The sequence below is a fragment of the Mercenaria mercenaria genome, unplaced genomic scaffold (assembly GCF_021730395.1).
Source record: "Mercenaria mercenaria strain notata unplaced genomic scaffold, MADL_Memer_1 contig_4354, whole genome shotgun sequence".
Lineage (NCBI taxonomy): Eukaryota > Metazoa > Mollusca > Bivalvia > Venerida > Veneridae > Mercenaria > Mercenaria mercenaria.
In genome coordinates, this window is record NW_026462575.1 from 1 (window position 1) to 24,608 (window position 24,608).

At 32.7% G+C, this 24,608-nt stretch overlaps 1 protein-coding gene across 1 annotated transcript; it reads left to right on the forward strand.

Moving 5' to 3' along the window:
• Positions 1 to 6: 6 nt before the first annotated feature.
• LOC128553818 (uncharacterized) lies at positions 7 to 11,268 on the forward strand. Its single transcript, XM_053535005.1, has 11 exons — positions 7 to 95; positions 388 to 531; positions 894 to 1,062; positions 2,800 to 3,012; positions 4,670 to 4,744; positions 5,041 to 5,083; positions 5,530 to 6,158; positions 6,461 to 6,630; positions 7,130 to 7,675; positions 8,095 to 8,473; positions 9,840 to 11,268. The coding sequence occupies exons 2-11, from the start codon at positions 394 to 396 to the stop codon at positions 9,854 to 9,856; spliced, it is 2,379 nt and encodes a 792-aa protein (XP_053390980.1). The 5' UTR covers positions 7 to 95; positions 388 to 393; the 3' UTR covers positions 9,857 to 11,268.
• The last annotated feature ends 13,340 nt before the right edge of the window (positions 11,269 to 24,608 follow it).

Consider the following 24,608-nt stretch of genomic DNA (forward strand, 5'->3'; position numbering starts at 1 on the left):
CATTGACATCGGCACTAACAGATGAAATAGAGTTCAATGCATCGGGAAGTTGCTTGTCGAGTAGTTGTCTCGAAAACGTTTCTACAACTAAAAAGGTATGGTATAAACTAATTAATTATTGCACATATATCATGTTTATATTCTAGAAAATTAACAAAGTCTTTCAACTTAATAAAATTGGAATTATCTCATCTGTATTAATACCACCTTCTGTAAATTATTTATTAGCGTGTTTGTTTCACTCTCAATGTTTTCAACACTTCATAATCTAAATCAAAACGATGAGGAGGAAAGCATATTCTTGTTTTCTTAATGGGTACTAGGCGCCAAAGTCTATCTGTAAGGGTTTAAAGAAAATTGCCATGACATATTTCGATACTATTTCAGTTTAAGATGTATCAGGTTAAACACAAACCTCTCGAAAAGAGTAACGTTTATTTTGGAGACATCCCTGGTTTGCAAGACAAAGGAGGCATAACAAAGGAGGATATACTCTTCATTTTGGATGGTCATGTGCCGAACAATTACCAAGTATATTTTCGTTTAATTTTGTTTATTCATTCAGAGAATATAGGACAATCTAACTTTTAATACGTGAAAAATATAAAGTTACCAATGTTTTAATTACAAAAAACAGGAGAGCATGAACAAAAAAAAAAAGAAAGAAAAAACACGCTAGGCTCCTCGGGATCCAAACCTGACAAAATCCACCGGAGCCAATACAACATTTAACATCAAGGTACAGCTATAGTAATCCTATTTTATAAATTACTTTTGTCACAAATTCACTGTTCCAAGTTGTACAACTTGAACAAGATAAATAGCCATATTAGGATTGTCTCTTAAAATATAATATTGAAACTATGTATTAAGATTCGTTTTACGTACTTTAGATCATAAATGGAATTCAGGAAAATTCAAAGGGTTTCGTTCTGCATCCACAGAATAGTGATAAGATACATTGCGTCTGTTTTGTTTTTGATTGTGAGTCTATTACAAAAGGATTATCAGAGAAACATCAAGAGACAACACGGAGTGTAATGGCCGACGTTGATGGAAAGGGTAAAGAAATATTAGTTTATGTCATTGCATTCATGATACTTTAATTTTGTCGGCAATGAAAATTTTTGCATTTCATTTAATTACTATTTTCACTAATATTGTTATATTATGGACAACAGATATCTGTGTATATGTAAATGTATATTTGCATCAGTTGCTGATTATAAACAGGAGGTACGAAAGTTGAATAGAAGGAGATTATCCACATTGTGTGAGCAGTCCCCGAAAATAAAACGCTAAAATAATGTATGTGTAAAAATGTGTTAGTCAATAGTATAAAAGCATACTTTTCTGAGCTTATCATTACAAATTACTTCTCTTAACAATGTGAATTTGTAAAAATAATGAAATAAATAAATAAAAACAAATAAAGAAACCTTTCTTAAATTTTATCATATGTTGTGCAGGAGGTTATATATTTCATTTTGGTGAAGATTAAGGTAATTGACTGTTAATCGGAAATTATAGTAGCAGTGCCCGATGATGTTATTTTCAAATTATATGCACTCAGCAAATTTCTAATTTACATTCAGTAACAAATATTTATAGTGTGGTATAAGTTTTGGAATTCTAATAGCAATAGTATCCCCTGAAAAGTTGATTGCATAATACGGAATAAGAACAGAATTACAGACATTAAAAGTGATCCAACCCCAGAGTAAAAATAAAATACGTACTTAAGATATGTATATAATTAAGCAAATCTGCCGAAACAATTTCCGCACTTTTTAACAAACGCATGTATACAGAGATAGTAAATGAAAGCAAACGTTCCCCAACCGAAATAATTCAAATGTAACAGTCAAAATACTCAGGTAAGTGATGAAAGGGTGGATTAAATGCATTTTTTATTAGATTGCATAGTGGACACGTACCTATGTTTAAATAATTTCTCCATTATGATATGCATTGTTATCTGCTGAGATCAACAGTGCGGAGACATTTATTTATAGGAGTTATATTACTATTACCTTAAAATGCTGCAATTCTAGTAAGTAATAAAAACATTCAAAGGTATCGCTCTGTGAAGAAACATTGCTTTGACAAACAGATTTAGCTGAAAATACTGGCTAAAATACAGGCTAAAGGTCAAGACGTTGAATGTGATGATAGTATAATATTTAATACATTTCTCTACTTTTGATCCTCGAGGAATCAATGAAAACTTCAGATAATATTCATATTATACAAAAGTATTAAAAGAAGACTACAAGTACTCAGAAAATGAAAGTAAAAAAGATAAGCCATAAGACGAAAAAAACAACAACAAATCTTTATGTGGCTTGGATAGGAAAATATTTTCATTTTCCTGTAACAAAACATTCAAAACACAATTCACAATATGGCACTCAGCACCGAAATATCTACATCTGCACACAAAATGAAGAAAACAACAATTAAGCAAAATATGAATGAAAAAATACAGATGCAACAATTACATACAAACTTAAATGAAGTGTTGGAAAAAAATAGTTTTAACACCAAAAAAAAAAAAAAAAAAGAAAAAGAAAATATATTTCAAGATCCAAAATAATTAACGTTAATGAAGTGATACAGGTAATGTTATAGCTAATATTTGTGTCTGAATTGATTCCTTGGTAATCAGATCCTACCTAACTGAGATCGTGTGCTTCTGTCATATTGAAGAAAAAAATCTTATTGTAAGTTTTCCCAGGAAAGGTAGCTCTATTCTATTTCATAATCAGGAAATGTTTTAGCTCTAAACTTTTCTTTCAGGTATGAAATTTATTGTCATATTGACAAAATGCGATAAGGTCAGCGAACGTGTTAGGGATGATACAAGTCAGATATTTGAAGACAAATGCGTACGAGAGTGCAAAGATAAACTCATGGCAATGTTTTCTCTGAGAAGTCAAGCTATGATATACCCAGTAGTTAACTACGTTGATGCAGCTGATGTGGATCTCCAAGTTGATTCTCTAATCATAGGTAATGAAGCTTTCCCATCCTAGTTACAAATTTTGTACCGTTGTATCATATTCCTCATCATATTTTGAATGCTATAAATATGTTTTGAATTCCTTCGTAATATGACATAACAAGAGTTTTGAGGCCCTGTATCACTCACCTGACACAGTTTTTACTCAATACTAAGATTACTTATTATCTAATTTGGCCTACATTTCATTAACACAAACATTCTGACCATGTTGTATGTAAATAAGGAACATGAAGATCATTTACAAAAGCACTCAATGTTTACACAAGTGACCCAGTTTCATTTATAAACAGACAATATTTTGACCAAAATTTAATGACCAAAGTAATCAGTCATGTTTCAAATATGACCTAGATATCATAGACACCAACTTTCAGACAAAGCTTTATGAAGATACACGTATACGGTCTCTAAAGTGTCAACAATGAGCAGACTCAATCAAACCAAGTCTGCTATTATTTTGCTTGGTTGCATTTTGTGTTTCCAAAGATCTTCTTGCAGAGTTTATTTACTTAAATTTAACCTTACTATCTAGTTTTTGGCATCAGGTAATTCAGTTTTGAGTTTGGCCTGGATTTTGTCTGACAGGAATACATGTGATCAATTAGAAACCGTGGCCTCGAGAGTGTTTACAAGGCTTTTGCTGTCATTTGACACTGATATATTTTGTGGCATAAACTTGTATTCATGCTGTGTCAGTGCGTTCTTTGTTCAAACCTATGAATTAATTGTGTTTACATATAAAGGGAATATTTTAACAGTATTTCCCATTATGAGCCGTTGACGCGTACTAAACATTCAAGCCGGTGACATGGAAAATTCATTTTTATGTTGTATGAGACATTCTTTGAATAATTATGATGGCTTATTTAAGATTTTTCCGAAACTTTGTTATGGCGTGTAGGTGCGTGCTCCAGGACATGCTATATAAACTAAAACATAACAAAAGGACAATTAACTTATATCAGCCACCATAGAAGTAAGACTTTAGTAATTATTACTTTTCCTTGTGGATAGATTTTAATTTTTAGGACGCCCCGGAGATTCGTTGAGTAAATAGTTGTCAATTGGCTGTACACTTTTCAACCACAAACAACTGTGTAGAAGTTTACTCTGCTTTGATAGAATAAAAGAGTGGCATTTTCTATAAATCTTTGAAATAGGCTATAAAAGCTAGTGTTGTTCACAATATTATAGCGAATTTGTAATTTTTTTTTTAAGTTTAGATAATGAAAACCCAGCCTAACAAGCAAATTATCATTCAGCGATTTATAATAAAAAGATTAATAACATTAAGAATTGTAATGTAAGTAATAATCATTTTAAAGATTTATCTTTTCTTGGCATTGTGTTCTCTCTGTCTTCAAAGTTGGCCAGTGTGTTCTATTAATTCAAAAATATAAAAGTTCCATTATAACTTGTATCGTCTCATTTCCTGACAAATAAAAAAGGAAATACCAAGTTTTGAGAAGGGATATCTTGTAGATGTGACGTTCCATTGATCTGAGGTATATTGAAAGATAGCAAAAGTAACCATTTGAACATATATTTATTTATATTTTGTGTAAAATACCTAGATAAAACTTATAAATGTGACTCCTTTATTACGACAACTGATAAATGATATATTTATATTTTCTCTTTTAGTGGCATTCGAGCAAATTCTGAAGTTTGGGAAAGACTTTTTGGAGACAGCTGAGGACAAATGGTCCGAGATTCCAGGTATATATATTGGAACATGATTTTGTAGGGATCTCTGAACGGTAATAGATCATCAACAAAAGAATGTTAATATATATATGAATATTAAAACTGAGCATAGCAAATATTACTATAAATGGTATAGTTCTAATAACAAGTACAACATACACATCTAATACTTATCTATGATTTTCTCGTATAATTGCCAAGATGATAAAAAGGCCCCATTCCATTTTCATGCATAGAAGTGCATGCCTTCTCCGGGATGAAATACACTATTCAGTTGCGCTCTTACCGATTCAATATAATCATTTCAGATTCTGAAAGCATGACATCAGCCGTGACTGGAAATGATAAGAGGTTGTAAAAGTTTTATGTCAATCGTAACAATGTCATATCAAAATTATTTCAAAGTCTCATAGATTTGATTAATTATCACAACAGCATTTTTATGTGCCGTGTCGCGGTTGTAAAATAAATGTCTCTTTGTACTTGAACTTGGTGTTGTTATATTTCATGATCCGTTTGTATCATAGAATACATTCAAGTTTACTATAATAGAATTCGGCTTAAGCCGGTGCACGGGGCATGGGGGGTGTAACATTTTTCATTACTTCTCACTAACAGACTCAGTCAAATCGAGTCTGATATCAGTTCGCTTGGTTATGTTCTATGATTCCAGAGGATCTTCTCATAGATTTGATTACCGAGATAATTATATATTACAAAATAAAAAAAATCAAATATTTTATATATTGTAAGTAAGTCTAAGTTAATGACGTGTTATCCTTATATTAACCTTATAGGTCGCTACAGCTTTATACAGTGCCCATTTCCTGCTGGCCAGATGTTAACCAATCAAAAATCAGAATCAGAAACATGCTTAACTATTGCAAAAGCATTGAAAAGAACGTGGGTTTAAAATCTGAAGAAGAAGGTGCCAATATAGACAATGTAGACATCTATATTGACGCAGACGTTATTGAAATTGAGTCGCTGCTATCAGGAAATACTACTTTTGAGAAGAAAAATGTACAAGTTTTGACTATTTCTGAAGCAACAGGGAAAGAGCATTTGACGAATTTCAAAGGTGTTGTGATTGATTCTGGTGGTGTTAAAATAATCAGATCTTTACTTGGATCCAATGCCACTGTAAACAAAACAGATGACTATTTGAATGATAGAGATTGTGATAAAACTTATAAGGAAACTATCAGAACGGAAACAAAATATATAATTGAAAGCGTCGTTTTTGAACCACTGATACAAAAATGCGAGTTTCTAGGTCGTGTTATTGACACACTTAATGCAGCATCAATCAACAAAGTATCCCAGACATCTCACGATGGAGAAAGAGATCAAATGTCAAGAAACAAAAGCGCCAGACCAAAAGTCAGCGGGAAATTAGATTATACGTATCAAGAGGAGCAAGAGGGTATGTATTGTGTACTTAATCGATATAATGGAGTTTATTTAAGATTTCTATCCGGATGAATTCATAAGCAGAGTTACTCATAAAAATCATGCAAAGTTAATTCATTCAAGTTATTCTTATGCCTAAAATACGATAAATATTATTTATATGTTCATAAATATTAACTATAGGACGAAACACAGTACATAGTACGTCGAAGCATTATACTGAATACAAAAACTATTGTAACAAATCTAAGATGAAACAGGTACCATAGATTTCATTTCCAGTATGTAGAACAAACTTCGCAAACCTTTTTTCAGACATTGACAAGTATTTTGATGAAAAAACGCTTGAACAATTCAATCAGCAAAGAGATGCTGTAGAGGATTTATATGAAGAAATGGTCGCTTCAATTTCAAGAAGCCATTTAGAAGAATACGACCTAACACGGTTACAAGACAGCAGACAGAGCAGATATGATAGTAAAGAGGTACACTTTTTACATATGTACATGTAAACAATGAACTTGCTATATGTTGTATATATACATGTAGTATGTAGATATCACGTGCCAGCTGAATGAACAAAGTAATTGTCAGCAGTACCAGGTGTATACGTCCTACCTGTGTGTATTGTAGCATAATTTGCACACGTGAAAATAGAAAGCTCATTGAATTGTAAATATCATACTGAAGATCATAATATACTTATCTAGTAATCTTTTTAAACGTGTATTAATTATTTAGAATACGAGTGTTCAAAATGTAGCCTACATTAGGTGTTCAGTATACAATGCGGGAAAAGGTATATAAATTGAGGATGTGATACTGCTACACTTAATTACACACATCATGTTTATGTAAACTGTTTGAGGGTACATAAGTAACAATTTTGATGTGTTTTGATTCTTGCATATTGGTTTTCTTGTCATCATCTTTTTGAAACCTAATAAATTGATGTAACAATGTCTGTACATTCTCTTAACAAAGATATCACAAGAACTGTTTCAACGAGAGAAGTCCGTAAAAGGTTGTGGTTTCAGACTCAAATCGTTTCATGTCGATATAGAAGAATTGCCTACCAAGGAAGAACATAATGATCGAGAGCGACGAATTAGGGATTTTTTATGTGCTCGTAACATAAATAACGTCAAATTTAACTTTGTCTCTCCGAAACTGGCAAAATACAGCTATGTCGGTGCCAAAGTTGGTTTTAAATGTGGATCTATTATGCAAACTGGAACGCTTGGGTGTTTTGCGAAACATTCTAGATGTAATAAATCTGATCTATGTGCCTTGTTTTCAAAACATGTGGCACAAGGCTGTTCTGAAAAAATTTTGATCAGAGATGAAGATCAACAGTTTACAACCTTTGGGACGCTTTTATCAGATACGTTCGTAGATGGTGGACACGATATAGCTGCGGCTAAAGTAAATAGCAATCACCTTTCAAGCTGCGATATGGGATTTAAAAATGATGAAGGCGAAAAAGCACCGGGAGAATTGTACAATATAGGCGACACCACAAACCTACAGGTATTATACATTAATAAAAGAAACAGATATTGTCCAATGTCGCATCGGGATGATTGAAATTACAGACTATAGACGGTTTGTAAAATCAAGACGAAAAATATGAAATAACGTGTGTAATATTTTATAAATGTCATTATTGCCCTATTATCATGACACATCATTCCTTTAAATAGTAATACGTAAATGATTGGTACTACTTTTAGATATTAATATAGAAACCACATGAAAAACACAGATACAAAAGAATTACACAGAGAAAGATATTGCAAATACGGTAGTGGTTAAGTTGAGAGCGTCGCAATAGCTGCATAATGAATAAAGCATAACGACTGGTACAACCAACATAAGTATAAGTAGAAACGCATAAATATAAACTTTCAAAGTTGTTGTCGTTTAGATATGTTTATTTTTCTCTGTAGGGTCATCCTATTCATTTATGGGGAGCAAAGTCTAAACCAGGCATAGGCAAAATAACTGTCCAGCACTATCATTTTGCCCAAGACACAGACACTTTTATCGAAGTACAAGACGGATGTATAGCCTTAGGCAAGGCTGATGCTGTTCTTGCAGAACGGGGTGACAGTGGTGCGATTGTATGTATGAACGAATCAAATGGAGAGAAAGTAAAAATAATATCTATGTTGATTGGTTCGACAAATGAGACCGTTTCACAAGAGGATCCTAAAGTAAAAAGGAAATATCTCACACTTCCTCTGTCCAGCGGATTGCAGACTCTGGAAAATCGAACACACGGGAAGTTTCAGTTAGAAGGAGCCGAATCTTCGGGAACTAACTGTCGTAAATAAGATATTTATATCCTTATGTACAACTTTAATTAAAGATGCTTTAATAAAAATGCTATTGCGCAAACGGTAATATTGTTTTGACTGTAATTAGTAGAGATCGGCAGACCGTGTCCGAAAATGTCTGCCGTGTTAGTACTAGGGGCGTTCAATAAATAATGATACTGCGTGTGTAGGTCCGTAATCGGTGGTTATTTTTGAATGCGGTTTTCAGCACATTATAGAACAATTTATTGGGAACAAAATGCCATATGGATGATTAACATCGGTAGATTCAAAGTAAAAATATAATCATCTGAGTGAGGTGTACTCAGATATACTAGACCACAGCAAAAATAATTATAACTTAGGTTTGTCCTGGGCATCCAGAGTCTCAGAATTATAGACTAAGTTGCGAAATCACAAAATTCTATCATTTTTCTACGAGGTACAGCAATTTGTGATGAGTTTGAGTTTGTTGTTAACTACTTATTGCGTTTTCGTTTTACAACACAACAAAAACATCTAAGCTCGAGATTGATTCCATCTGCAATGAGTCTCGAGAGTGATTAATCTAAGTTGTAAGAACTTGTTCCGCAATAAAGAATTAAGAAATTAAAATCAACGTAAAATAAAAGATTTTTTTTTCAACGATGAACATCACACCTGACTAAATAGTAAAAGCTTATTGTACATTGTACTCGACTTATCATTTCCGAGTAAAAATATACACACTCAATTTAATACAATTATCATATTTTTATTTTAGTTTTCAAATGTTAATGTAAAGATGATGATTTGTTTTAACTATTTAAATTGAAAATTGAACTACAGTTCTAGTTGATTTTTATCATTCATATGGCATTTTGTTTCCAACAAATTGCTCTATAATGTGCTGAAAACTGCATTCAAAAATAACCACCGGTTACAAAACTACACACGGAGTATCATTATCTATATACACCCCTCGTAAACTGTGAAAAGACGCACCCTAATAATTGGTAAATTTATCTTCAACATAACATTTGTATTTCATATAGTTGAGAAAACATGTCACTTAAATGTGATTGATGTCCAGTCAGTAATTTATTTTTAAAGGTATTTAAAATTTAACAATGAATTCATTAAATAAACAAAATTATCAACCGCAAAAAGACAATCATTTGAAAAGAAAGTCACATACATAAAGACATTGACAGTGTGACTCTCGATAAAGTGTTGATTTTTCGAATTGATTGAATTAAAATGTCAAAAAGCTTCACGAATGGTAAAAATACGAGGTGATGATGTGATGAAATCCTGTATTGTTCTGTAGAATAAATGCTATATAACGCTTATGCGATACATATTTATCATATATGTCTTTCCGCAACTTGTTTTAGAACCTGCACAGAACTAAGCTGCTTTATACGGGGTTGATGATGCATAAGAAGTACAGGAACTAAAACATGGAAGATTAAAGAATGAACAGTGAAGATAACATTTTTGACATTTTCATATTTCGACATGAAAAATACAGCCAGTCATCAACCAGCACTATATCCTACTACCGCTTTATTGTTTGCCTAAACAATCTTGTCTATTTCTGATTTCATTTGAAGTATTCATCTGTTATATGTACGTTTGTATTCCCACGGAGATTTGGTAGTCATCTAATAGATATTATGACCTTTATGAGATGTTAAACAAACTTAAATATGAAAATGTACTGACAGTTATTTTTTACAATCTGTCCTGTATCCAAAGTACATGAGTGATATTTCGAGATAATGATTCATCTGTCGTCTCTCTGTCAGTTCCTTTGAAATGTTCCTTCATTTATTTTTACTATATTTTTCTGAAGAAAGCCTTCTGAGTAGTGTTTGAAATTATATACATATCGCTTTAAGAATCATGCGGGCATAGCAAAGGGGGTCCTTAGCCTTACTGATTATTCAGTAGGTTTTGACATTCTCAATAAAATATATGGAACTATAAATATATGAAATATGATACCTTTTTGCTATTTTGTTTTTTGGTTATAGAATTTGTAGATTATAGTAACCTTCTAAATACTCATTTTCATAATCAAAGATATTTATTCTTATTCCTTCCAAGCCATGCTGACACTCAACAACCATAATGACTTTTTAACTGACAAATTAAATTTAAAAGTCATTTTTTTTTTGGAGAATGCTGTCCTTTTGATTTCCTTATTTATGCCTATTTGAAGTCTATTAAATAATGCAACGAAATTTCAAAATCATCAAATACAATAGTGTTTCGAGGCGATATATTGCTCTATAACATATATATCAACATATTAGTGTATAAAATCATCAGTTCAGCATATATATTTGTATTGAAATTTCATTTTTCTTATGTCTTTTAGTAAACCATTCCTTGACTGTAGGTTTATCTGTAAAACTTTCATGTCTGAATACCTTTTTAATTGTTGTTGACCACTTTAAAGGAAATAACATGTGTGTGTTATTAAACCACTAAAATTTCTATTTCGTTGAAATTGTCTAGGTGGTGTGTTCTCTAATATGTTAACATGGGAAAAATAATAATTTCGACAAATTTCTGGGCAAAAAACTTCGATGTAATTGAAGTTATTTAACGAAATACTTTGAAGCATAGAACGCAACCATACAAAAAATACCAGTCAGATTGAGTCTGTTCCTAAGTCCAAAGTGTTATGGGTATATACAGTTGTTTTTTATTTTACATCTTATTGCTCCATAGCTGTCAATAAATTAAAATAATGTATTTTAACGAAGTCACGTACAATATTCTTGTTGTCATTTTAACAATAAAGTTTAATAAAACTGTCCAAATCTTGTGTATACATTTTGTGTTTTATGATGACTTCTAATATGCAGCAGTCATAAAGGCTCCTGATTTCTAATCATAAAGATTTCTAAAACTAAGTGTCATAACGATTTCAAATATGTCGGTGTCCGAAAAATTGTTATTTGTGTGAATGTCATAAAAATTTCTTATTCGAAAGTCTGATGAAGATTTATAATGCGTTACTGTCATGAATATTTCTAAATTTAAGTGTCATGAAGATTTCTAATATGTAAATGTCATGAAAAATTCATATTGATTTCCTATATGTTAATGTCACTAAGGAGGAGTTCTACCTTTAACAGAAATGTAGATAGATCTATGAAAATAAATGGCGGGAAATTGAGAATATTTCTGATTTATTCTCGTTTTCCGTGTGGCTCTAATCCAAGCCACATTTCTTTGGTACGCGGTCAAACTATTAGGCGTCAGTTCTTGGCGTAATTTTTACACTTTCTCCAAGGTTTTTAGCATATCGCTGTTTTAGTTGAAAACGGTCAAGTTTGAAATTGATATATTTTTAAAAGACCACAAGATCCTTTCCTGTGATATAAATTTCATGAATGATTAATGACGTACGTTTAAAGTATGACGTATTAAAGCGTCAGACTTACATAAAGCGTAACGTAGAGTTTAGCTGGAAAATTGTCTGTTTTTCGAGTATAGCCTTTTAACAAGTCGAGGAAATTTTGTTTAAATTTTAATCATAAATGCGCAAATATATTTACTTACGTATGATAAACGAAAATTCGTATATCACTGATTTCGTTTTTCCAGTAGGACCAATTTTATTTCCCCACCCCAGAGTTGAAACGCAACGTTATTTGTTTGGTGGTATTTGAACAGTTACGATGAAGGTTTCGGACGATTTCAGACATCTTGCACTATGGACAAAGTTGTCAACATTTTATCGTAAAAATATACGTTTAATGAAAGCATAAAAAAATTATGCTGAAATATAACAAACTTACACTTGTAATTCGAATTTTAACAGAAAAAGGAAGTCCAGACTAGTTTTAAGCTGCGAACTTTCGGGTTTTATTTCAGTTGTGACAAACTTTATTAGCATTATTAGAATTAGAATTACTCCTAAGAAAATGAACATCATAAAAGTATGAAGAAAAAAATACTTCTTCAACTTTATTAGTATTCGAGTTGAATGTGGGATTTACAGTGTTCCGTTAGGGCCAGCGCCTACTCTTTGTAAACGGGAAACACGAAGGTACGACTGTACGAAGGCGAAAAGCGACAGTACATTGGCGATAACACGACAGTGCGATGGCGAGGCGAGACAGTGTAATGGTGATAGTCAGTTGATATTCTTTTGAGTGACACATTTGTATAATTTGTATATCCATTTGAAAACAGCAGCCGGGTGATATTCATTTAAATACCACCAGTTCTGATTCTGATGGTATTCATAAAATAAATAATATCCGTGATGGTAAACGTTCTAATTATTTGATCCTTGGACAGAGTAGACAATACTATACAATACAATGTTAAATTAAAGTCGGTCTGTATATAAACAGAGATGGAAAAGCGCAACAATACGATGGTGAAACTACGATTGTGAAAGGCGACAGTGCGATGGCGACGCGCGACAGAAAGAGAGTGACACTACGATGATGAAGCGTGACAGTACGATGTTGATGCGTGTCAGTGCGATGGCAAAGCGCGACAGTGCAATGGTGACACTACGATAGTTATGTGCTACAGTGCGATGGTGGCACTTCAATGTCTTGAAAGTTCGGTTTTTATCCCGTTTCCTGTTCAGTTCATTATCTTGCACGTAGATTAAATGATCCTACAATAAACTGTTGTGTAACAAATTGGTGGATTCCTTTGTTTTACGATGATTTAACGTAAAACAAAATTCTAACGACCGTGTCTCCCATTCCGAGTTATTGTTTTTCTAATTCGTCTTTTACGACTAACTTTTGTCTAACTTCACGAGCCTAAACTAAGTAGAAGAATGAAACTGGCAGGAAAACAATAAACTTACTCTCGGAAACGATATATAGCTGGGACTAATTAATAATCTGACGATTTAATTACGCCAGCGATGCAATAGCCATTTTGTTTAAATCAATATTCATATCTGAGATGCATTTACAGAATACTGAATATATCCTTTTCCAGGATATTGATTATATCCTGTCTCCACGTAACGTCTATTGGCGAAAAGAAACGCAAGAAACTTGTAGGAAATTAGTAAATGTATGGAAATGTCATATTGATTTCTGATATGTAAGTGACTTGAAGATTTCTAATATGTAAGTGCCATGAAGATTTCGTACACGTACGTATGATGAATTTCATGAAATTTTTAAATATGTAAACGTCATTAAACTTTCATTCACGTTAGTGTCATGAGAATTTCCAAATTACCGCATTGAAATCTAAACTTATGATAGAAAATTGATTTTTGTACCACTATCAAAATGTATGATGACGAAAAAATTGACTAAATTAGTGATCTGACTTTTCAAATATAAAGGCCTAAAATTCATTGATAGGTGGGTCCTGCAAAAATATCTGATATTGGGTTCGGATTTCTTAAGTGCTATGTTTTATCAAAATTATTTCTATTACAAGCGTTCAAAGTATTTCCCTTTTACCGAAACACATTTTTGTAACTTTTTTACCCAATCGCGAAGAACATATAAATAGCCTTTTATTGGTATCTTTTGGAGACACTGAGAAATGGCGCTCAGGAATTATATTTCTTTCCAGAAAGCATTTTCTAACAACTTCCACCTTTTCAGAAGCCAAAATAAACTTAACAACCTTGTATTTGTGTGATGAGGCGTTGTCGTGTATAAGATGGACTCTTGACGATCTTTTGCTTGGAGGCTTCTTTTTCGTTCATTGTACTATGTGTATATGACTGTATGTGTTGAAACTTCAAATTACTCGGTCATTTGAATAGCAGCTTGCACAAAATAAACGGGTATCGTTAGCTATTGGTCACACTATTCATGAAGCCTAAAATGTACCTGGGATAAATCTACGAAAGCCCATTGTAACAGAAATTTTTGCAGGACCCTCGTAGGTGTTATTTTACAGCTGTGTTTTTTAGCTTTAAAACAGTATGTTAGTTTGAGTGGTAAACTGCATCTTTCTTGAGGTATTTTGCATCTTTAAGATGTCAGAAAGGATATCAATTGTGCTATGTAACAGTCGAATAAAATCGCAGTTTAACCGAATTAATGATATAACAGTTTTAGAATAGCGTTACGGCCTTTAAACTTCCCTTCAAAATAGTGTCTACTAGTAATAGTTATATGTTACTTTGTGTAACGTTAATTTGCTTTTCCTAACTTTCTTTTCATTTTTAAATACGTATGTTCAGTTTCGTTTATTGTGTCTATGCGAAACAGTAAATAACTATTTTATTAGGTTTTGCGAGAGTTTTAACAACGGGTCATCAATTCAGTTATTGAAAAAAGAATTCATCATCAAGTTTAAAATATCACCATACACTAAATGAAAAGACCTTTGAATTATAACCTGCATAATAGCTCTTCAGCAAACATGTCTTCTTCATTCAGCAAGTTAGAACTATGACCCTGGGTCAATTTTCAGATGATCTTGACACTTTAGACGACTTATGAAAAATTGCTTTTAAATATTGTTGTGACTCTGTGTTTTATTGTATAACTTTTCAGTCAAAATTATTTTTTTTTGTCAACAAATTTTAAACAAAATAATACATGAAATCGTTCTACATGGTTTTATCGTTCCTCAAATTTTTGCTATGCCATATAAAAGTCTGTAATATCTGAGAGTTATTGTAGGATGCATAAATGTTTATTTTCCTTTTGTTAAGACTGACGGATGGCCAAATATAGAATTTACCATCTTCAATTGTACTGACAAAAATAACATCTAGATTTTGTAAAAGGCGATGGAACTCAAAAAACGAGACACGGAAGACAAAGTAAAACGCCCACAGGAAATAGAAATAGCTAAAAATGTCAATCCGATATACAAGAAAAAAACTTCTGTATGGTCTATAATCTGTTTAAGGGTGTTAATAAAACACATTGCATAATTTGAAATTGTTCACATGAGCAGAGCTTCAATACCTGTTTTATCATAGTGTCATCCTTAAGTGGTTATCCTTCAATCAGATGATGCAACTCTTTATTTTATCGAGCTATTGACAGATTGTCAGCGGCTGCCGATTCGGAAGTAATTTTGTCAGTCAGGAAATTGTTAACATTGAATTACTTTGAAAACGCATCTCGTATCTCATGTCCGTTTAGTATAAAATAAAAAAAAGGAAAACCGCAGGTTGTAAAACACGACATAAACGAAAATGTTGCAGGCTCGGTTTAATTTAGCCCGTTCATGGACTGTAGTAGGATGCAAGCTACCGTTCACGCCCACTAAACTCTTACTTTACTTAAATCTTGCAAAATCCAGGAAGTAAATTTAGTTAAGCTCTTTGAGTCTTTTTATGGTTTTTTTTTATGAAAACTGTCGCCTCATAATAGTATTTTCTATGATGTTATATGTATGTATTTTATGTATCATAGGTTAATATAGGGAACAGTTAACTCAAGTTGTGAGTCCTTAATTCTCCCTTCACGTCTCAATCAACAATATCAATGATGAGGCCGCGCTCACTAAGATTTCGTACACAAATGTCTCGCTCACCGTACAGATCCAACGAAACTAAGTCCTCGGAGGATGACTCTCTTCCAGAGGTGTCTTAGATGAGTCACCCGTGGGTAACGTATTTTTGCAGATGGGCTATCCATGAAGGACGATTTCACGAGATGAGTCATCCACTTTCAGGAGTATTTCATTTTTGTTTTGGTTATATTCATTTGTTAGATGCATTCTTGTTCAGGTTCTGCCATATATTTTAGGTTCTTTTAGTGCTCACTGCAAAATGATTGCAACTCGTTATATTAGGTTACTATGTTTGCTTTTTAGACAGGAGTAGAAAATATTTATTTAAAGTTTTCAACGAACACTGAAAGAAGAAGATATTTATTTAAAGGCAACGAAAACTGATAGAAGAATATATCCCAGTTACGACGTTTATCTTCAGCTACAGCCTTGCATCGTCATCTGTTTGTTGAATTCATACAGTCGATTTCAATATCACGATGTATAAAAGTACTCCTATGGCTGTTCTTCAAATATATACAGGGTATTTTTGTAAAATGGATATAATAATGTTTTGACATATAAAACATAAATCAGCGACGCAAAATGCGGTCATTTTAGTCCCATTCGATTGATCTTTGTTTCCGTTAGTTACACAAACAAAAACACATCAATTTAGAATCTCTTTAATTTTAATAGTGCCTAGGTGGCGTCAATTTTGCAGTAAAACCTGGAATATGTATTTGATGTCTAAATGTGGCTGATGTATTTCTGGGTCAGAAGGTACTTACTGTATTTTCATGCTTTAGATGTAACTATGTAATATTTCATCTGTTTGGTATTCCAAAATTTTGCATCGCGACTTATCATTTTCAGTGTTGACATTTGACACAGGCAAGTTGTTTTAATGTTCAGGAAAGTAACATGATTTAATGGTGATTGTTTAAAAAGGAAACCAGACACTGACTTCAAAAATTCGCCTTACAGTTTGGTAACAATAAAACTTTTTCAAATCCATACTGGCAAATTTGAAAGTTGCATGATATCATAATACATGTAATAGATAATTATGTGTAATAGCCACTTTACCTGATGCCTGTAACCATGCATAATGTCGCACGTGATACATTGCAAGGCCTAAACTATGTGTAGTTGGTCTATAACGACATATTTGAGATCCTATGACAGCAGTTTAGAACATCACACAACAAATAATAAAAACTTAGCAAACCTAGAGTCAATAATTTCCAAAAAATATTTCAACACTTAACTGGGCTACTGGAAGCACTACAGACATCTTGTCTGAAACAAAAAATATAGATCTAATGCGAGTACCTGGGACCTATTAGCAGATTGTCTCTTTGTGGTCGCTAGACTAAGTGGAAAATCAGAGTAGGTCTTTGTCAAAATTATTGACCATTATACAATGGAGGTATGCCTATCATACTGCAACAGCGGCGATGTAATTTCTATAAATCTGCAAACTGTAGAAGTTTTTTATGAATATTTTTCTTCTTTTAGAAAGGTTTTAAGTTTCCTGTCAACGAATGACAGCGGTGCTATAATGATTAAGTAGCTGTCTTGCAGGAAGCTCGAGATTGGCTCTCAACAAAGACTATATGAAAATAGTAGTATAATCTTCTTCAGTCTCGCTCATTATATAAGACTGGTCAGACGATATCTATATTGCGTGACCGGGTCAAACATAACAGTATATGTACATATATCATAATCCCACTAAACAGTTATTTTACTGATTTGCGGAAAGCAGGATGCAGAACCCTATTGTTTTAAATGATTTTCTGTTACAAAGTAAGTTTGTAAACGGTACAGATATCTTATAATACAATATCGTTCACTTATAATGGTTGTTGAGAATATGCAAGTGAGCAACGTCCCGTAAAATCTACATATCTTATGTGAAGAATTGTGATATGCGAGCGTTATTACCTCAAGAATAGTCCGTCTTATAGTGATAATTAAAATGCAGGTGTATAGAGTTTCATTAAATGCACCAGATTTGAAAATTGTATGTGAACTCTATTCGATATATTTGCAAACTATTTTCTCAGAAAAGGGTCATATCTCTTTAAGTTTTCTTTCATCGTTAGTCTTAGAAAAACTTCAGTCCTTTCAAATAAAAAAAAAATATAATAATTAATTGTAATCTCGCGACACAACAGTTAAACTATTGTTGTTTCCCAAAAGGTAGACATAGATTAGCTTTCTAAACTTCTCCTCTTATTAATAAGTTAGTATAAGAATTATCCAGTCAAAACATTAATAGCACTGATAGAAATATGATCTGTCTATATAATTAAGGTAAAGATAGCTGTGCTATGCGTTCATAAATTGTATATATTGTATATGTAATAGTATAAAACGCTCGACATTTATTTATAGAATGTATTTGATATCATATTTTTTTTTTCCATACTGGTCAGTTTGAATCCAATAACATATGTTCATTTGTGAACTAGAAATCTTCGAAAATATGGAAGGTTATAAAATGCAATCATAGCTTTACATAACCAAAACTGTTGATAGGATACGATATCTCTAAACAGTTGTAATATGCATGTATTAAAAAAACAGCAACATATTGAAATCTAAAAGTAATTATTAGTACAATGATCATGTACAAGACAAATAAATCGCGATAAAAACATTCATTAAAATGGCACAAACAGTCGAAATTTATATCACAGAAACAGACATTTAATCTAAAGATAACATGAAAAGAATAAAGTTTGTATTCTAATGTTTTGTTTTGTGATCTAATCTCATGAGCTAGTTCTCAGTCACCCAGTACATAAAAATGGTAGCAAAATGAATCTATTATTAGACTTGTTTTCAAAATAAAATATCTATATTAGTGACAGTAACACAGCCATTATCTAATACTCTTTTCTCTAAACAAAGCTTCAGTAACACCTCGGGCTTTATCACCTAGCAATGACTAACAATAGGTTTTATAATATATTACATAACATGTGAAAAATAGTGTTTGTTAGCATGGCAAAAATAATACGAACTAAAAAACATACAATTTGTTTACCTAAATACATTTCATTGTTGAATTTGTTACATTTTGTATGCTTGTTAGTTTGAACAAACAAATTGTCTTTGAATTCAAAAAGTATCAAATTGTACTTATCTATTACACACATAAGGTATCACGTATTAATAAAAATCATTTAACTAACAAACAATGCCTATTTCTTCTCACAAACTCATCAACAACAATGTAATTACACGTGGTCAACATATTTTCTAATTGATCAATCACCCTGTCTATTGGAGCAATACTGTGAAATGATTGACCACTACTTTGCTTGCAAAGTCAGAATTTTCTAGCCCTTCTGCAGATCTAAGTCTTTAGCAATCTAACTGACAATCACTTCATCAAATTGTGTCTCTCCTGTTTTGCTTTATGATTGTTTGTTTTGGGTTTAACGCCGTTTTTCAACAGTATTTCAGTCATGTAACGGCGGGCAGTTAACCTAACCAGTGTTCCTGGGTTCTGTACCAGTACAAACCTGTTCTCCGCAAGTAACTGCCAACTTCCCCACATGAATTATCAGAGGTGGAGGACTAATGATTTCAGACACAATGTCGTTTATCAAATAGTCACGGAGAACATACGCCCCGCCCGAGAATCGAACTCGCGACCCCGCGATCCGTAGACCAACGCTCTTACCTACTGAGCTAAGCGGGCGGGCTGTTTTGCTTTATGAAGGCACAGACTCGTTTTAAAGCAATTTCATTCATATCACATTTATAGATTCCTCTTCCATAAAAAAACGCCAAATCAAATACACCTCCTAGAGTCCTGAATGTCTTGTCAGTAAGAACAGATGAACTGGAAAGTGTGGGCAAGGCATGACCTTCATTGTTATGTATAAGCATAAGAACTGTGTTTGCTGGATCTGTTAAGTAAAGCAAAACAGCATGTGTCAAGTTCATTTCCCAGAATGTTCGGTTAATATACTATGTTTGTTTCAATACAAACATAAAACTATTGACGGAATGTGTACGAAGATATTTCTCATCAAAGTACAGACAATGATAACATGAACAGCAAGAGTAATAGATCAAAGATAATGTCTGAATAACTTTTTAAAGTAGGAATGTTATATGTATCTTTTCTTCTTACTTCTATTTCAAGGATATATCTTTCAAAACGTCTGCATAATCTTCCGAATGTGAGTAAAAGGCGACTATAAAATGTGTGTTATGAACTAAAGATAAAGACCTAATAAGAGTAGCCAGTTCTAATAACACAGTCTCTGATAAACATCTGCACAAAAATACATTGACATAGTAAAACAACAGAAAAAAACCTAGAGGGTACCGCCTTGTAAAGTCATTAGCAAAACCACAATGGATAGTTAGAACAGGTTATTGTGGGTGCAAACCATACTTTAAACCCACCTGCCTGCATCAAAGTTACTGGACACAGTATAAAGTTAAGCAATATCCACCAAGCGAATCCCTTGCACAAGCAACGGTAACAAAATGAAATTTGATATAGGGAATGTCGATTAAATATACATGTATCAACAACAAAAATACTCACTCTTAATGTCTTTTATAGCGTAAGCTGCGTCTGTTCCTACTCTAGATGAAATGATACACAGGACAACCAGCATCTCTTTCGAATCTATATCTTCGAGTTGATTGCATTTGACAAAATTGATATTTTTTTCAGCTGAATCGTTAACAATTCTGTAAACGGCACTTCTATATCCTTTATCGTATTTCCACTATGTGAACTGAAAAGCTGCACCGTTGCTGAAAAGAAAATTTCATCAATGCAGCGTTCAAATATTGTTTAAATTGACACATAAGTTGTTACATGGAATTAACCTTATCCAATGTTTATCCTAGTATTAACTAGCATTGGAATTATTTTACGCATAGTTTTTTTTAAAGTACATAATATGTATGTTATCCAGACTCATATATATCAAAAATGCTTTATAGTAATATATCTTCTAATAAAATGTAACCACATAACATGTGTGGTCATTTCTTAATCTTTAAATGCCTGCGTGTTTTAAAACCAAATTTGTTATTTTACAAGCATCCGTGTCATTTTGTTGTGTGGCCACATTTTCTTCAGCTGGTTCTTCTGGAACAGGTTCTGGTGTTACCTCTGGTTCTTTCATAGCTTCAGGCTACAAACATACCGATTTTGCTGTTTATTTTTACAAAAATCGCTTTTTAAAGGATATATATATATGTATATATTTTTAGAGGATATTCCAATCTAACTAAAGTACATCTCCTATTACGCTACGCATAGGATCTGACAACGAGCTATTGATGGCCTCGTTCTGACAACCCGTCCTCTAGCCAATCTAAAGCTAACTTACAACATTTTGCAAGCTTTAAAAAGCCTTGGGTTTTTATATCAACAATTTTTATGTCGAAAGATGTCAGATAGCCGGTTAGCTCAGTCGGTAGGGCACTTGCTCTGTAAGCGAGAGGTCCCGGGTTGGAGCCCTGGATTAACTGCAAATTGTTCTTACTCTTTGACATTCGAACAAGTTGTCTGATTGGTTCAAACAAAAATAGATTTGCGAAAATAAAAATAGCAATATTGGAAATCCAAAATATACAGAAGACGAATGTGAATGGGTCGTTCTCAGATCTTCGTTTAGAAGATCAAGTACTTTAGTCAGATTGGAGGATATTCAAACTTTCAATGAAATTAAAAATAAAGTCGATTGTAGAATTTATCACATCAAAGAATTTATCGAATGCCAAGGACACGGTCGGACTTGAACAGTTACTGTAATTTCTCAATTTTTCATCAAAAAGGAGGGAATTCTTTGATTTTATTTTAAAACATCAGTTCTAAGATGTAAATCTATCAACTTTTACCATTCACATAGCTGATGCTTCTGCCTTACAATAGGATAAAGAAATGGAAGTTTACATTTGAATAATACCAGTAGTTTTGAACAGACAGATTTAGAAGCCACTGCTTGTTTTCACATTTTAAAATAAATAGCTCTTGCTCAGCCTGTGGAACAGGTTCTGGATCTGAAATTTATTCAGGCTCCGGTTCTGGCTCTTGGACATGTTCGAGCTCTGATTTTGGTTCATTTTCAGTAGCAGACTGTTGCGACGCTTCTTATGAACTTTCATCAAGATTTCCTAAAGTGTCCTGTGATGTGCCAAGAGCTGAATTCACTGACAGATCTGCATCAGGTATTTTCTCACCTTCATCAAAACAAGCTGAAAAAGTCATAATAATTATCATGGTCCAACTGATAAAAGGGTTCGTCTTTTTCAATTGTGACAGAGTCACTTTCCAAATTTAGATTTTCTTTATATTTGTTTCACCAATAAAGAAGTTTTCAGCCCTCTAAGGAAACCATGTAACAAACACCATCCTCCAATACATTTATAGCAGAAGGCAAATAGACTGTGTTTCAAATTCAGTAAAATAGAGAAAAGTGGAAACTTCACAGGTCGCTCAACACGACAAAAACGAAAATGTTGCAGGCTCGGTTTGTTTGAGCCTCTTCATGGATGGTAGATTTTACTTGTCCTCAATAGAACAGAAACGACGTAATAAATCTTTATGATCGCCGTTCAAAAATGAAAATACAAATGAAATACAGACACCAATGAAAAAAAAAGTAAATGGACCAGCAATACTAATAGAGACGTGTCACGAAGCAAACGATTAAGAGCGTTTTCTCCATGTCCTCAAAGTGAATAATAATAATAAAGAAAAAAAAAACAAAAAAAAAAACAAAAAAACACACACACACAAAACGAAAAGACTTAACTCCAACTTCAAGCACCAAAATATCAAGAAAAAAAATACAAATGAAATGCAGACACCAATGAAAGAAAATAAACGGATTAGCAATACTAATAGAGATGTGCCATAGTTTTACTATGTAACTGTCTCTTACCAAAGAAGAAAACCGATGTTTACCAACGGGTACTTATTCGATTTGTTAAGAGTTAAAAATATTTGTAAATTAATGTATCTTTTGCGTCAGAAAGTTGTCTCAGGACAGCCTTATCGCTTGCGATGTCTAAAAAATCTGTCTCTTCCTCTGTTAATTCTTCAAACATTTCGTCAGATAAAACTCTTTCTTCTAATACCTTATTACGTCGTTTCTGTTCTATGGAGGACAAGTAAAATCGTGTCTTTTCCCTGGCCAATTTTAACGTTCTCTGTGGTTTATCTCTCTGAAAATAAATGAACGCTACACCAGGAATATGAATGAGTATTGAATGACTAGAATGTCGGTAAATGCGTTGTTCCTTGCAAAACATTGTTAGAACTCATTTTCATGGTTTATAATTCTCTTTTTATTCATTAATCATTTCCGCTTCATGAAACACATTTTCTTACAATAGTTGTTTCCCTTTGATTTGATTGCAAATGGTAATCTGTCAAAAATGTGTATGGTTGACAAATAGAAAAAGAATGAGTAAATCAATGAGAAACTTACATATCTTTTAATTTTAGGACTCATTTTTTTTCTATTTGGGCGTAATATGTAATACTTCATAGTTTGGCATTTACAAACTTTGAACATATAATGACTTTCATGAAAAAGACATTATTATCCCACAAAAAGATATATGAACCCTAAATTGAACATCTCACAGTTGTATTTAAATGGACAACATCTTTACCAAAAAAAAAAAAAACTACATGTAGGTCCAATACATGTTTAAACGCATTGTCCTTTACAACTCCAAACATCAAATATTCATAAGAAGTTATTCCCCTTTGAAATAGATTTCCATTTGTAAAGAAAAGAAAAACAAACAATTTTCTGAATTTCGAGGAAAGATAATCAATCTTATCATTCAAAATTTCAGTACTCGCACATAGTTGCAAATGCATCAAAACGAAGATGTGCAATAGTTCTTTTAAAATGGTTGGATTTTGAAGGGCACTGAACTGTCCAAAAGTGAGGTCCATTATCGTGGTCCCGTTTTGGGAATTCAAACTTCTATCATTGAATTGACATTGGAATTTTAAAATTATGTACTTATATAATAAGCTGTGCAATTTTCATGAAAAACAACGTTTTCTTTCTATGATTTTATGATGTTCCAATTTCAAGACTTCAACTATTCATCGAATCCTTAAACACGAAATTATTTATTAAAGCTTTCTTCAACCGGGCAATCAGTAACGATTTCTTTCCTAGTGTGTCCAAACCACGGGACCCTTGTTCTTTTTAAAGTTCAGCGACTTTTAACTTACTAAGTTTATTTGGATCAAGCTGACTCATGTTGGCATATCAAATGGTTTGTTAAAAGTAAAATTTCGTCAGTATATGAGGTGGTTTTAAATAAAACTGCACGCACTGCAACGTTCTCAAAATGGCGGAAATGAAGAATGCGGGTGAAACTATTAGTTTGCGTTTCAAACGAAGTATTTTTTCTTAACTGCAATACGAATCATCTCCCGTCAATAATAATGTATAATCCTGTGGGCAAAATCTATATGTTTTATACATATTTCAATGATTTTTCATTTCCATGTTTAGTGAGTTGAAAATGTTGTAGCAACCGATGACAGTTTGACACAACAAATGGATTATCATTCGAAAGGACATTGCAATCAGGGATATGGTCCATTTTATTCTCAAATGTCAAAATATTTGAAATTCCATTAATAAAAATTCAGACCATTGAACATTTTCGGA

Excerpts from the sequence above, each read along its gene's own strand:
- LOC128553818 (XM_053535005.1), top strand. The coding sequence starts at position 394 with ATGTATCAGGTTAAACACAAACCTCTCGAAAAGAGTAACGTTTATTTT. Across the intron at positions 1,063-2,799 it reads GGCCGACGTTGATGGAAAGG|GTATGAAATTTATTGTCATA; the intron begins GTAAAGAAATAT and ends CTTTTCTTTCAG. Across the intron at positions 3,013-4,669 it reads AGTTGATTCTCTAATCATAG|TGGCATTCGAGCAAATTCTG; the intron begins GTAATGAAGCTT and ends TTTCTCTTTTAG.